This window comes from Cricetulus griseus, chromosome 2 (genome assembly GCF_003668045.3).
Source record: "Cricetulus griseus strain 17A/GY chromosome 2, alternate assembly CriGri-PICRH-1.0, whole genome shotgun sequence".
Taxonomy (NCBI): domain Eukaryota; kingdom Metazoa; phylum Chordata; class Mammalia; order Rodentia; family Cricetidae; genus Cricetulus; species Cricetulus griseus.
This window is the reverse complement of record NC_048595.1, coordinates 109,242,066-109,256,747: the sequence shown is the minus strand read 5'-3', so window position 1 is coordinate 109,256,747 and position 14,682 is coordinate 109,242,066. Positions and strand designations below refer to the sequence as shown.

Here is a 14,682-nt window from a genome sequence, read left to right as displayed (position 1 = left end):
AAGGAAGACCCCACTATGGATCCCTGTGTAACACTGGATTGGATCTCCAATGTTATAAACACAGAATGCTTTGAATACGATGGGCAGTGGATAGTGAATGATGCTGAGGTCTGATTGTTCATTCAGTTGATAAGAGTGCTCACCTAACATGCACAAAGCCCTGGATTTGATTCCCAGCACTGCATAAAGCTAAGTGGGGTGCCTCCGTCCCCAGCACCCCAGAGCAATAGAAGTTCAAGGTCATCCTTGGCTACATAGCAGGCTTGTGGCCTGTCTGTATTATGTGAAGTCCTTTGTTATGGGAGAGAAAGACACACACACACACACACACACACACACACACACACACACAGAGAGAGAGAGAGAGAGAGAGAGAGAGAGAGAGAGAGAGAGAGACAGCGAGAGACAGAGACAGAGAGACTCGCAAGTGTATACTTGGCTTTTGCTTTATGCCAGAGACATTGAATTCATGGTTATAGAATTTCTCAAGTCTCTGAGAGCTATGAGGTCTTCAAGTTGAACTTGTCCAAGATTAAAATGCTGAGATTCTTTTTGTGGCTCATTTCATTTCTAGTTTGTCTACTCACAAGTTATCCCAAGCATGGTTCCTAGTAGTTGCTCCAAGTCACGTGCCTACACTCCACACTATCTTTTCTGTTTATAACAGTAAAAACCCAGATAAATGCCTGTTTCTCTGGTTGTGTTTGTGTATACTTGCTATCTTTATAACTTCTCTTGGAGGTAGACAATAGACAGTTATGTCAGTAGGACTGTGGGAGCTGTTTAGGCCCCAAACAAGTGTCTGGCCCCATGGTTGGTACATGGCAGAACCAGCATTAGTAGAATCTTGAAAGACAGAAATGACAGAGATGGTAATCCATTCAGCATCATTTTGCTCTGCAGAACAATTAATTTTTCTCCCTCCGTGCACCATTGGCAGATGTGGCCAGTAATGAACAGCAGCAGACTGCAAAGGAGTCTGAGCAGGATCAGGAGGAGGAGGAAGCGGGAGATGTCCTCATGGATACAGAGGAGGAGCTGCTCAGAGCAGAAGACACAGAGCAACTGAAGCCGGAGGCAGTCAAGTCAGACACTGCCTCGTCCTCTGGTGAGTCCTTAGCAATGACTGTAGTCAACTCTCGTCTTTGCTCTTTCTGTCCTAACCTCTGGCGTTGGTGAATAGTTTGCTTATCATAATCTGTTTGAGGCACAAAAGATGGTCTTGCAGAATATCAGTCATCAAGGTGAAATGTTTGACAAATTCTTGTGTATGGAAAAACAAAATAGTGTGTTTGTATAACATGTTCTTGATCATTACAGAGATTGTTTTCTAATTACAATAAGGTATAAGCATAGAGGAAAGGAAAATATTAAAAGAAATAAAATGAGGAAATGTACGTGGAAAGGTAACCAAATTCTGTTACAAGACAGCTTTTATTGGACTTTGAGATAAGATTTCATTCCCTAGCACTCACAGTCTTCCTGGGCATTCCCAGTGCTGAGAATCCAGGCATGCACCACCCACAAACAGTTAATGTGTTCGATATGTGTGCTCTGTAAAAAATAAATAATTGCCACCAGTATAATAAATGAAAGCCCCAACAAGTGTGGCAAATTTAAGGGTTTTTCTTCTGCCTCGTTCCTGTCATTAACTGTTCCACAGCAATAGGAAAAGCAAAGTTGGGCCCAAAGAGATAATGCAGCTCAGGGCTAAAGGTGCTTACTGGACCTGGGTTTGATCCTTGGGAACCCCTTTCTCTCCAACTCCTCATAAAGGTGGCTAGAGAGAACTAGCTCCACAAAGTTGTCCTCTGACCTCTACCAGTGTGACACACACAATAAAAGTCAATTACCTTTTAAAAACGGCTGCAGAAGTCTGATTAGACTTGCCTGAATTCAAACCCAACTGCATTGTAGAACAATGTTTTTATTTTATTGTTATCTGAATTGGTGGTGCTGGGCAGTAAACCCAGGGCATCATACATGCTGGATTCACAAAAGAGTCACATCCTTGCCAGGCAATGGAGGTGCACACCTTTAACTACAGCAGACGCAGACAGATTTTCTGATCTCTGTGAGTTCAAGACCAGCCTGGTCTAAAGAGGGAGTTCCAGGATAGGCTCCAAAGCTACACAGAGAAACCCTGTCTCGGGATAAAAAAAAAAAAAAAAAAAAAGTCACATCCTTGTAATGCTTGAGGTAATTTGGTCATTCCTATTTCCCCTTCCAGGAGGGGAATTAGTAAGAATTGGCAGTAACAGCAAGGACCAAAGGATGTTAGGAGTCAACGTGGAGCAGAGAGACACATGTGGGAATTGTTGAGTGAGTTGAAGTTTGATTCAGTGTTAGTACAGGCAGTAGTGAAGGATCAGGTCAGTCTTTTTTCAAATAATGTGATAAATTAAACTATGTCTTTCTATGAAAATAGGCTCTGATGAGATGGATATGGATACTCAAACAGTTAAAGCAAAAGAAGACCAAGACCCAAGAAAAACCACATCTCACCAGGAGACAGAGAATGAGAAACCAGAAAGAAGCCGAGACTCAACCATTCATACACTTCGTCAATTCCTTGTGGATACAGTTTTCCAAGTATTGGACTCACACCTGTATTTTTAATGTTAACTTTAGAACTTTTACTTTAGAACTTTGTGGAATAGCTCATTGTTTGGAATATCAACTATTACCAAAATTTTAGGAGGACTTGTAATACAACTTTTGTTCTAAGATTTATTTATTGCATATACAGTGCTGTGTCTGCATGTATGCTTGCACACTAGAAGTCACCATATCTCATTATAGGTGGTTGTGGACCACCATGTAGCTGCTGGGAATTGAACTCAGGACCTCTGGAGGAGCAAGCAGCTAGTGCCCTTAACCTTAGCCATCTCTCCAGCCTGGTATAGCATAATCTTTTAGCTAATGGTACATCCTTTGTTAACTACAAAAGTCGTGCCCAGACTTATCCATTGTGGTGTCACTGGTTCTTGGCATTGGCTGTTAGGATGATAGTGTTAGGAGCCATGAGGACAATTGACAGTTTATGACAGTTATATAGCAATAGTTTTTTACTTAATGTTTTTGTTTAGGAAGAAACTTTCTGGGGGAAGGTACACGGGTAGTCAGTGGGGTCTGTTTGTATTTGAGTACATGTGGAACCCAGAGGACAACCTCAGGTGTCATTCTTTGGAAGTGTGCTATCCATGTTCTCCTTTCCTTCCTCCTTCCTTCCTCCCTCGCTCGTTCCCTCCTTCCCTCCCTCCCTTTTTGAAACTGGTGTCTCTGACTGACCTGGAATGTTTCCAGGTAGGCTATGCAACCAGCTCCAGGGATCCATCTATCTCTACCTCCTAGTGTTGATTAAAAGTATATTGTATTGGCATGCTTGGCCTTTTTTTTTTTTTTTTTAACATGGGTTCTGAGGCTAGAATTCAGGTCATGCTTACAAGATATGCACTTACTAACTTAGCCATCTCTCCAGCCACATGAGGAGCCTTGTAACTGGTCCTTGTCCCATAGTAATTTGACTTCGTGGAGATAATTTTTTTCAGAAAGAAAGAGAAACTCCTGAGGTTGTCTGATGTCCTCTGCTCTCTGCATGTACACATGCATCTGTATACACATTGAAAAAAAAAGGAGGCCTTGGTTTATTTTTATTTGACTAGGCTGTATTTATAAAAGATGAGAGTTCCCCTCATCCATGGGGTCTTGCAAACAGGAAGTGGAATCATTTGATGACACCCTTAAATTTGCTTAGGTTGTGAGTTCAGACATAGCTGCAACAAGGTCACACCATAGGAAGACAGACGTTGATTGCAACCTGGGCCAACACTTAACTGTAGCTTTTCCTTCTTAGCCCCTTTTAAAAGATGTCAATGAGCTGAGACAGGAGATGGAGCGACAGCTGGAGACCTGGCAGGCTCACAACTATGGGAACGCAGAAGAGGTAAGTCAGAGCTGTTGGTGTTTTGTTTTTCTTTCCACAACATAGTATTGCCTATTTTGCCTATTTCTTTTAAAGATACAAGTCAGTAGGTTCTTGACTCCAGTTACATTTGTAAAAGGGAGAGGCCAATAGAGTTGTATAGTCAGAATCTTTTTTAAGCCTGGGTATCTGCTGATGCTGCCTGTTTTGCCTCTAGATCTATACTCTCATTACAACAAGCATATGTATTTGGTTCCTTTAACTTGTATTGCTGGGGCTTTGTAATGGAAACTAAGCAAAAGTTCATGCTCTGTTGGCTTGCAGTCTTCCAGATCTTTGCTGGCTGTGGAGTATATTTCATTTTCATGGTTTAACCTCTAAATATAGAGGAGTATGTGCAAACCTGTATTGTGTTTAGCATCATTCTTCCTACCCCGTGTATATTGAGTGTCTGCCTTTATGTCCAGGGATCCGTGCTATTAGAACTGATGAGAGCCCAGAGTGGCTATGTCAGCCTCACCCGGCGTCCCTCATCTACATATGCCACTATGCAAAGTGTACAGGTCCTATTCTTTAGGTGACAGGAGCAAATTGTTGATTGGTTTGTGAATTCCCATTGTTAATTGGCATATTTCACTCCTTTTCTTGATACTGTGTAAGTTATAGGTTTGGGGGCAAGGAGGCATTTTTATTGATTTAGTTGAACTGCTGCTTGCTAAGAAGAGCTTTTAAGTGCTTTTGCTGAAAAGGTTCATACAAGTTCTTTCTCCTTCAACAGTCTAACAATAATTTCTGTTTTGCTGTCCTAGGAGAAGGCTGCAGCTGAGATGTGGCAGAGTTACCTGATCTTAACTGCATCTCTTTCACAACAGCTGTGTGAGCAGCTTCGTCTGCTGTTAGAACCTACACAGGCAGCCAAGCTGAGGTAAGTGTTTCCCTCTTGAGGCCCCTAGAGGTCAGTGTCAGTTGCGCTCAGCACTGAACATTTATAAGTGTTGGCTTCTGGGTTGCCACTTCTGCTATCTAGGCAACCAATATGGTGTTCTGTAGTGCTACTGTCCTGTTAGCTGTAGTAGTAACCATATGTGTATGCATTTCTGTGGTGAAGACTATATGCATAAAAGCAGTTTACATTACTGCTGTGTGGAAAAAGGCTTGGACGTGGTGCTGTTTACTATGTTTATGTTATTCAGCAAGTCATGGTCTAGAGCAGAAAAGAGAAGCATATACAGCTTTGTATTTAATGCAGAAAAATGTATTTTCTAATTTTGTAAAATATTTCTTAGCTTCTCTGGAAAAACTGAGTTATTACAGCCAGCTCTGAAAACAGGGCTCTAGCTGGTGGTTAGGGGACTCAGTGAATGGTAGCACCTCTTTTTGCCTGAAGACTAGATACTTGATACTGTATATTTAATTATTAATGTGACTTTGACTTGAAATTCTGAGGCATGAGCCTGTGTTCATCTGTGTTTCTATTGGGTTCCTGTAACAGGGGAGACTACCGCACAGGCAAGCGACTGAACATGAGGAAGATCATTCCATACATTGCCAGTCAGTTCCGAAAAGACAGGATTTGGCTTCGAAGGACCAAGCCCAGTAAACGGCAATATCAGATTTGTTTGGCTATTGACGACTCTTCCAGCATGGTAGACAACCACACCAAACAGGTGAGGAGGACAGTGAAAACCAAGCCATGGTCCAGGTTGTATCAGTATGGCTGGGCAGAAAGAATGTGGTGACTCCGCCTAGGAAGGTGTGTTCTTTTAGGGCCTAAAGGGCAGATCCATGATGGTGCAGATATGTTATCCCTTACTGTTTTTACACTGAACAAATCTGGCTGTGTTAATTTTCTATAAAATACAGACATGTATTAAACTCTTTTAAGATTGCATATCATAGGGTTTCTGAAAACAGTGTCTATTTGATTTCTAGGGAATGCTATTTATTTTACAGTTATTATTTGGTATAAGCCAATAACTGACCTAAAATATGAATGCTCTCCTGGAAAAACTTAGAAAGTACCCTTTGAGTGTGGTTCACATCCCACCTCTCCATAACTTGAGGCAGCTTATTTTTAGCTTCATTTTGGGGGGTGGTAAGAATTATAACAGTGCTGCCTCGATGATGAAGATTAAATTAAATAATGAGTATTTAAAATAGTTTAATGCATTTTCTTACTAATTTGTTCTAAAACTGTGCTGTCATTTATGTGGGTGGTAATAAGACTTTTTACTTTTGTTTTTTCATTTTCTCACAGTTCTGCATGTTCTTTATATCTAGGTTCTGTGTTGGGTTGGTTTGGGGATATAGAAGACAAAAGAATTTTTTAAATCAATTTGGCCCAGAAATTGAAAAATAAATGAAGGAGGGTTTATTTTTAAAACTTTTTAACTTTGTGTTCATTTCAGTCATCCCTCATCCTTTATTTAAAGACATGCTTCATCAGAGGAATGAAAAAACATAGGACAATCATTTCATTTACAAAGGCTAACTAGCTGCTTGTCCAGTTTCTCATAAGTTCTGTCAGTGTGTAAAACCTTTTGAGTGTTTTGAATTTTAAATCTTTGTTTTTGCTGCAAATGAAGGCAACAGTTGTTAAATGTTAAAATTGGGCAGTATTCAAAGAAGGCAGTGGTTTAGCCATCCTTAGCCATTCTACATCCCAAAATCTTGGATGCGAGGCATTAGTGTTGCAATGTGGCCATTGTGTGCTCCCCACACCAGGCATGTAGACTGGACTCTGGATTCAACCCTGTTACCTCACAACTTGGCTGCATGGGAGTACAAAGGGGAATGAGGTGGAGGTCACAGAAATGCCTTAAGCTCCCTGCTTTATAATTTTCAATTTGTAACTTACTCACTAACCTGAGATTTAGAACCCACAAATTGGCAACCTTAAAACATTTTCTCCAAACACTTATGTGTGGAGACAGGGTTTCTGGGTGTAGCTCTGGCTGTCCTGGAACTCGCTCTGTAGTCCAGACTGGCCTTGAACTCAGAGATCCACCAGCTGCCTCTGTCTCCTGAGTGCTAGGATTAGAGGTGTGTGCCACCACCACCCAGCTCTAGTAACCATTTTTAAATGAATAAAAATTTACTTCTTACACTTCATTTCATGGTGAGATAGATTTTTGCTTTCTTTATGTAGACAGGAATATTATTTCCAAAATATGAATTAATTTGTGTTAGGGGATTTCAGGTTATCTTGATGACTTGATACTTACAGTTTCTTTGGGCCTATCTTTAAACTGCATAGGGTCTTGGAGCAGTGAAGCACAAAAGAAAAACACTAAGCATAATTTTTTTTCACTTTTCCATTTTCGAAACCCATTCTTCCCCAGCACTCTTAAGGTGTAAGTGTTGCATTCTAGGGGTCTTGATTTGGTTCATGTTCTTTGCCTGTTAAAGAATTAAAAGGCAGGAAAAAGCTCAAGGGCAGCAGATGGCAGCAGAGAAATCTCAAGCATCACGGACAAAATCTGCAGTTGAGGGAAGGTGCTTACTGGGGGCAGAGTGGGTGAGGAAACATGCACATGTCTGACACAGGGAAAAAAGACCATCTGCAGGGCGGAGGCAGGACTCAGAAAGCCTTAAAAATCTTGGTAATAACGTTTTCTAACTCATTTCTGTAGTCTGACTACTGCATGAGAATGAATTGAAATTTTAGTTTCATATAAAAGATTTTATGAGCCCCACAGTAGTGGTGCACACCTTAAATCCCAGCACTCAGGAGGCAGAGGCAGGTGGATCTCTGTGAGTTGGAGGCCAGCCTGGTCTACAGAGTGAGTTCCAGGACAGGTTCCAAAGCTGCACAGAGAAACCCTGTTGGAGGTGGGGGGCGGGGTATGTAGGCTCTGTCATGGAAAGAAAATTTGCACTTACAAAACATTTCTCAGTAGTATCCAGAACGAACCATTCCTATCGGTGTAATGCATTTAAGTTGAAGCATCTACATCACAGAGAAGGGTCTGAGGGGCACTCCAGCCTGCATTGGTTGTATCAGTTGATTTTAGTACCATTGTTCTCTTTGCCATACAAATCATAATGTTTCTATGAAATCTTGAAGCAAACTGGTTTAGAGAAGGTTTTTTTTAATCATTTTTTTATTTGAATTAGAAACAAGATTGATTTACATGACAATCCCAGTTCCCTTCTCTCTCCTGTCCTCCCCTACCACCACCCCCCAACTAAAACCCTACCTATTACATATCCTTTCTTCCTTTCTTCCCCTGACTCAACCTTTCTGCTCCCTCATGACCTCTGCATCCCTCCTCTTCGTCCCTTCTCATTCTCGTAGCTTCCTCCCCCCTCTTCCCGTGCTCAATTTGCTCAGGGGATCTTGACCCTTTCCCCTTCTCCAGGGGACCATGTATGTCTCTCTTAGGGTCCTCCTTGTTTACTAGCTTCTCTGGCAGTGTGGATTGTAGGCTGGTAATCCTTTATGTCTAAAACCCACATATGAGTGAGTACCATGTTTGTCTTTTTGTGACTGGGTTACCTCGCTCAGAATGGTTTCTTTTAGTTCCATCCATTTTCCTGCAAATTTCAAGATTCCATTGTTTTTTCTGCTGAGTAGTACTCCGTTGTGTAAATGTACCACATTTGGTTTAGAGGGTTTTGATGCCTTAAACTCTCCTTTCTTCTTCATAGCTTGCATTTGAGTCTTTGGCTGTGATTGGAAATGCTCTAACCCTCCTGGAAGTGGGTCAGATTGCAGTGTGCAGGTAATGTTGCATTTTAAAGCTTTTTAAAATTTTATTTTATGTGTATGCATGCTTTCCTTTGTGTATATCTGTGCACCACATGCATGCAATACCCATCCCCTGAACTGGAATTACAGACAGTTGTGAGCCACCACATGGGTGTGTGTGGTAGGAACCAAACCTGGGTCCTCTGGAAGAGGTGCTCTTTAGCCTCTTAGTTTAACCACTGAGCCAGCTCTTCATCCCCTAGTGTTACCTTTGGACTGGACTTTTTGTTTTGTTTTGAGAGTTTTTCTGTGTAGCCCTGGCTGTCCTTAAGCTCACTTTGTTGTCCAGGCTGGCTTCAATCTCGGGATATCTGCCTGCCTCTGCCTCCCGGGTGCTGGGATTAAAGATGTGTGCCAAAACCGCCCAGCTCTAATGTCGTCTTTTAATCCCAGTGGGGAAATCCTGTTCCCAACCTTCGTTGTTTTGATCACATGACTAGAAAACATCACGTTGTATGTGGTTTTCATTCCAGTTTTGGAGAGTCAGTAAAGCTGTTGCATCCGTTCCATGAGCAGTTTGGTGATTCTTCTGGGTCTCAAATTCTACGGCTCTGCAAATTCCAACAAAGGAAGACTAAGATTGCTCAGGTACTCTGATGAAGTCAAGATTCGTTTGCACAAATTGTAAAACTGGGGGTTGGAGTCATGGCTCAGCAGTTAAGAGCACTGGCTGCTCTTCCACAGGTCCTTGGTTCAATTCCCAGCAAATACATAGTGCCTCACAACCATCTAAGTGGGATCTCATGCCCTCTTCTGGCATAAAGGTGTACATGCAGACAGACCACTCATACATTTAAAGTAAAATTCTAAAGCTGATGTTAAGAGACATTAATTTCTAGAATCCCCTGTTTGCTTTTTGGAATTAGGACAGGTAGCCTGACATACACAGTACTAACCTCAACCTATATGCTACCAGAACAGTTTCCTTAGCATCCTGTAGCCAACGTGTGATCCCTTTTTGTCAGTCCTCAAAGATCATTAATGTTATCACAGTTGAGCAGCTTAAAATATTGAAAACATAAGATTATTGTTCAGTATCCTATTGGTCTGCTGGGTTGGACTTAGGCTCTCTCCCATTAAGCCTAGAGACAAAATGATGGCAAGTAAAGCTAGGGATTTCCTGAGGAAGGTGAAACAACAGCCTTCCTCTGTTCTTAGTTCTTGCTTTCAGGCTATCTTCTATTTTGCTCAACAGGTTTATTTTCTTGAAAGAAGGAAAGTGTTTTGTTCATGGCTATTCATATTATTGTCATCTTTCTTCCTTTGGGGTGTCTTGTAGGACACTAATAGAGTGACTGGGCAGTGACAGTCTGGTCTGTACTTCAGCATGCCAGTGCTTGTTGGTAAACTGTGCATAGTATGAAGACAGGCCATATATCAGAAGCCATAGAATCTCTCTAGTTAGGAGGGGGGTTAGTATTAATCTGTGCTGGTTCTGTTTAGTTTCTAGAATCTGCAGCCAAGATGTTTGCAGCTGCCCAGAAGCTGTCACAGAACATCATTCCTGGTGAGCCACACTCCTCCCCTTGGCTAACAAATTGCTTCTCTCATCTTTCTCTACCCATCACCATCTGTTTTGTTTCTAATTCATGAGTGAGTGTATATGTGTTCATGAATATATGTAGATGCATGTGTGTGTGCAAGCCCAAGGGTGATATTGGGAGTCTTCCTTGATCACTCTGCTTTGTTCCTGTTTATTTTTTAAGAAAGGATCCTTTGCTGAACCTGGAGTTCACAGCTAGACTGGCCATTAAATCCCGGGTTTCTTCCCATCTCCCTGTCTCCAACACTGGGATTGCAGGCATGCATTGTCACACCTGACTTTTATGCAGGCACTGGAAATCCTAAGTCATGGTTGCATAGAAACATTTTACAAGCTGAGCCATCTCCTAAGTCCATCTAATCCCCCATCACCTTTTTAAAAATGTATTCTCTATAGGAAAAACATAAAAAGATGAAATCAGTGAAATCAGTGAAATTATTTATCCTGAAATTTATGCTGAACTCATTTTCAATGCTTATAAGTGATAAAAGTGTTAGATACAAATTAGTGCATATTTATGTGATAAAGTTCAGAGTTATAAGGGAATGGAGTAAGGTGATGGAATTGAGTTAACGTAATCCTGGTTGCTTTCAGGCTTGAAATACCCCAGTTATTTAGCCCTGGTTCAGGAATAGAGAACAGGGAAAGGGAAGGAAATTAGAAACATGGAATTGGCAAAATTCAGGAAGTGATATATACATACATACATATATATATATATATACGAATGACATTTGGAAGGCATAATTCTAGGTCCCTGATTTGATCACTTCAGGTGACCTGCTCATCTCTGTGGTCGTTGGAGTCCATAAACTTAAGCACATAGTTGACAGGACAGCCTGTGGGAGCCAACTCTTCTTCCATCGTGTAAGCCCCAAGGAATCAGCTTAGGTTGTCAGTTTAAGTAGCAAATGCCTTACTACTTAACTGACAACTGAATCTCCTGTGCCCACACTTGCTTTACTTTAGAGTCAGTTACAGGATTGGAGAGATAGCTCAGTGATTAAGAGTACTTACTACTCTTATGGAGAAAGAAGTTCAATTCCAAGCACATGGCACTTCACAACTGCCTCTAACTGCAGTTCTAGAAGAATAGATACCTTCTTCTGGCCTGTGTAGATTGTGCATGGATGTGGTGCACTTACATGCTGCAAAACACTCATATACATAAAATAAAAACAAACAAAATCTTTAGACAAGCAGTGGTGGCGCACGCCTTTAATCCCAGCACTCAGGAGGCAGAGGCAGGCAGATCTCTTTGAGTTAGAGGCCAGCCTGGTCTACAGAGCTAGTTCCAGGACAGCCAGGTCTGTTACAGAGAAACCCTGTGGGGGACAGGGGATGTCAGTTGTTTCACAATTGAAGTTGATCTAAATTTGACTTTCCCTGAAGCACCTCTATACTGATCAATTGAGTGTCTTGTCTGTCCTGCGTAATAGGTCTGACTGTAGGCCTCTCCTGTGTCTGCAAATGTGGCAGTTCCAGGGATCTGTTTGGCTTTAGAGGGCCCACAGATGGTTTTCAATTGTTAAATGGGTTTTGCTTTTTCCCTCCCTCCTCTAATGTACGGCTTCTACAGAGACAGCACAGCTACTTCTCATAGTTTCTGATGGACGAGGCCTTTTCCTTGAAGGCAAAGACAGAGTCCTGGCAGCAGTCCAGGCTGCCCAGAATGCCAACATCTTCGTCATTTTTGTTGTGTTGGATAATCCCAATTCACGGGTGAGTGATCGCCAAAAGCCATGATTCTACAGGTAAAGGGCCCCTTTGAACTTGTTCTGAAGTATGACTGCTGCACTGTCATCTGGGGTGCTGGTGCTTTGTGCACTTTTCTTCATTAAACTTCACACATTAATCCCAGCACTCGGGAGGCAGAGGCAGGGGGGTTTCTGTGAGTTCGAGGCCAGCCTGGTCTCCAGAGCAAGTGCCAGGACAGGCTCCAAAGCTACACAGAGAAACCCTGTCTCAAAAAACCAAAAAAAAAAAAAAAAGCTTCACACAGTGAAGAACATCCTTCCCAAACACAGAAAGAATATGATATAGGTCACGTGTAGGAGAGCAGAGATTCGCAGATTCCTAAAGCCCTACTCTGGAGTATGGTTTCCTCCCCTGTATATGAAAAGTAGGGCAGTTGTCAAAGTGGGCCTGAGCTGCTTTAAATAGGGACCAGCCTTTGCCACCATCCAGCAGCTGACAAACTAGAGGTCTGAAGAAGCCTGTAGCTGCACAGTGCACTGATCCTGCCTGTCAGGGTGAGTGGAGATTTCTCCTTAGAAACAATGTTGCAAGGAAAGTAGTTTCTTATTTGTTCCTCTTCCTTGAATTGTTCCTTGCCCTAGAAAGGGAACTCAAAAAGAGCTGCCTTGATGAACATTTTGGAAATTTCTCTTATGTAGGAACAAAAAAGTTGGTCAACTAGTGGGTCACCACATAGTCAAGGATATGGTCTAATTTTCCTATTTCTTTCAAAATGTCTTTTGTTAACAGGATTCTATCTTGGATATTAAAGTACCAATATTTAAAGGACCAGGAGAGATGCCAGAAATCCGATCTTACATGGAAGAGTTCCCATTTCCATTTTACATCATTCTCCGAGATGTGAATGCACTTCCAGAGACCCTCAGTGACGCTCTGAGGCAGTGGTTTGAGCTGGTGACAGCATCTGACTCATAGAGCAGAAACAGTCTGTAGTGAGGCTGTCATCTTCCCCTGGTGCTCCCTTTAGACAACTGTTTGTGAACTCAGTGCTCTGATAGGACTTCGTCTTGATCTGATTTTTTTTTTTTTAATGTATAAAGCGGTTATATAAAAAATACTTATTGCACTATGTTTGTATTTACATCATAGCAGAGCTTAACACAAGCTCTCGAACTCCCTGCTGTGCTGGTGTCCAGCCACCTGCTTTCCTGTGGCAGTGACTTTAACACCTTCTTGAAGAAATGCTTCCAGGAGCTTATGGCTGCATTCTCTGAGTTCCTTTGGAGAAAGGACTAAAGGGAGCGGCATTTTGGACCCTGCCTTAAGGTCTACACTTGGTTGGGCACTACTTATCCTGCTCAGAAAGCAGGAAACAGTGCAGGGATGTTCGCATAAAGCAACCAGCAAAGTTCTAGCAAAGATGATCATAGAGCTGTGCAAAAAACAAAGCAGCTTTGTGCCCTTCACAGTGGCTGCTTGGGAGACTATGCAATAGTAGAAAGGTGACTCTCCCTTTCTTCATTCTGACTGCCGTAGCCCCTTGCTGTAATTTATTTCTTTAGCCACCTTTCCCCACTGTTAAGAGGAAGAACTATTCCTCATACTGCTTTCGGCTTACCCTGAGCCAGTCTCACTGTGGAAAGGAATAAAAGAATGCTGTATCCACAAGAGCTAAATAGCCCCATCCCCCCTCACTCACACAGAGCACAGTAATGTTGGGTTTTGTTTGCTTGGGGGTGGGGACAGTTTTACTTGGCCAGAAAGCAGTGTTTGAATACTTGAAATCATGTGCTGTGTTGTATTTGAATGTTGTTTGTAAACATTGTGCTGTACATCTGTCTCCATGTCTGTTTGCAGGCTACACTGTGAAGTGTGTGCTACCTTTATATGGTGGTCATCAAAGACAGATTGCTTATTGTTTAACAAAGTGTCCTGAAGCATGTACTTAAAGTTATATTATTTTTTATTCAAAAACGCTATGCAGCTTATATTCTGAAAACTATTAAAAAATTTATTGAGTTAATCTTTGATCATTCTTTTTTAACTTTTATTGACTCTTTAGGATTTCACTTTATGTATCCCCATCTCACCCATCCCCCCATCCTCCCTCCGCTCTAGAAACCCCCCCAACAAAAACAAAACAAAAACTTTAAAAGAAAAGTGGAGGAAGAAGAGGAGGAGGAGGAAGAATCATCATCATCTCATCGTTGCAAGTGTTATAGCTCTGGAGGGAAAGGCATCCTGACTTGTTGGGAATCAGGCTATACCTGAAGCTGGGATGCTGTGGGGGATGGTCTCCCCTCAGGATGTAGCAATCCTGCTCCTTTACAATTGAGCTCTGAGCTCTTCTCCACCACTGCCGCTGCCCTTTAAGGGGGCTTCCCAGTAGAGGTATCTGTTAAAGTTTCTTCTCAGCTCTGCCCAGGATGTTACTTCTGCTTCACTCTGCTAAAGGGGAAACTCCTGCAGGAATGTAGCAATCTCCTGTGGCTCCAGTGACAAGTTGTTACTTATTCTGCACAGTCCCTCCCTAAGGGAAAGTCTCAGCAAAGGTTCTTCTGCTGGTGAAGATCCAGGAGAGTGGCTGCCTCTGCCAGTGTGGGAAAGGATGGCCAATAACTGAACAAACAGAGGGACTTATGTAGGGTGAGTGCCACTGTCATGCACTGCATATGCAGTCTCTCCCGACTGCACCATCACCAACAGGGTCAGCTCCAGTGTACTGCCCAGGCTGGGCACAAGGCCAAATTTCCCACGTGATGCAGC

The 14,682-nt window shown here is 42.2% G+C and overlaps 1 protein-coding gene across 2 annotated transcripts in view; it reads left to right on the top strand.

Annotated features, from left to right (window-relative positions):
• Mdn1 (midasin AAA ATPase 1) overlaps positions 1 to 13,939 on the top strand; it is a 137,743-nt gene extending 123,804 nt beyond the window's left edge. For both annotated transcript variants that reach the window (XM_035439939.1, XM_027403424.2), the window contains exons 93-102: positions 941 to 1,108; positions 2,429 to 2,592; positions 3,857 to 3,946; positions 4,735 to 4,850; positions 5,418 to 5,592; positions 8,576 to 8,649; positions 9,149 to 9,263; positions 10,119 to 10,182; positions 11,798 to 11,940; positions 12,706 to 13,939. In XM_035439939.1, coding sequence (XP_035295830.1) covers positions 941 to 1,108; positions 2,429 to 2,592; positions 3,857 to 3,946; positions 4,735 to 4,850; positions 5,418 to 5,592; positions 8,576 to 8,649; positions 9,149 to 9,263; positions 10,119 to 10,182; positions 11,798 to 11,940; positions 12,706 to 12,891 — 1,295 coding nt within the window. In that variant the 3' untranslated portion in view covers positions 12,892 to 13,939. The remainder of the gene's footprint in view (positions 1 to 940; positions 1,109 to 2,428; positions 2,593 to 3,856; positions 3,947 to 4,734; positions 4,851 to 5,417; positions 5,593 to 8,575; positions 8,650 to 9,148; positions 9,264 to 10,118; positions 10,183 to 11,797; positions 11,941 to 12,705) is intronic.
• The last annotated feature ends 743 nt before the right edge of the window (positions 13,940 to 14,682 follow it).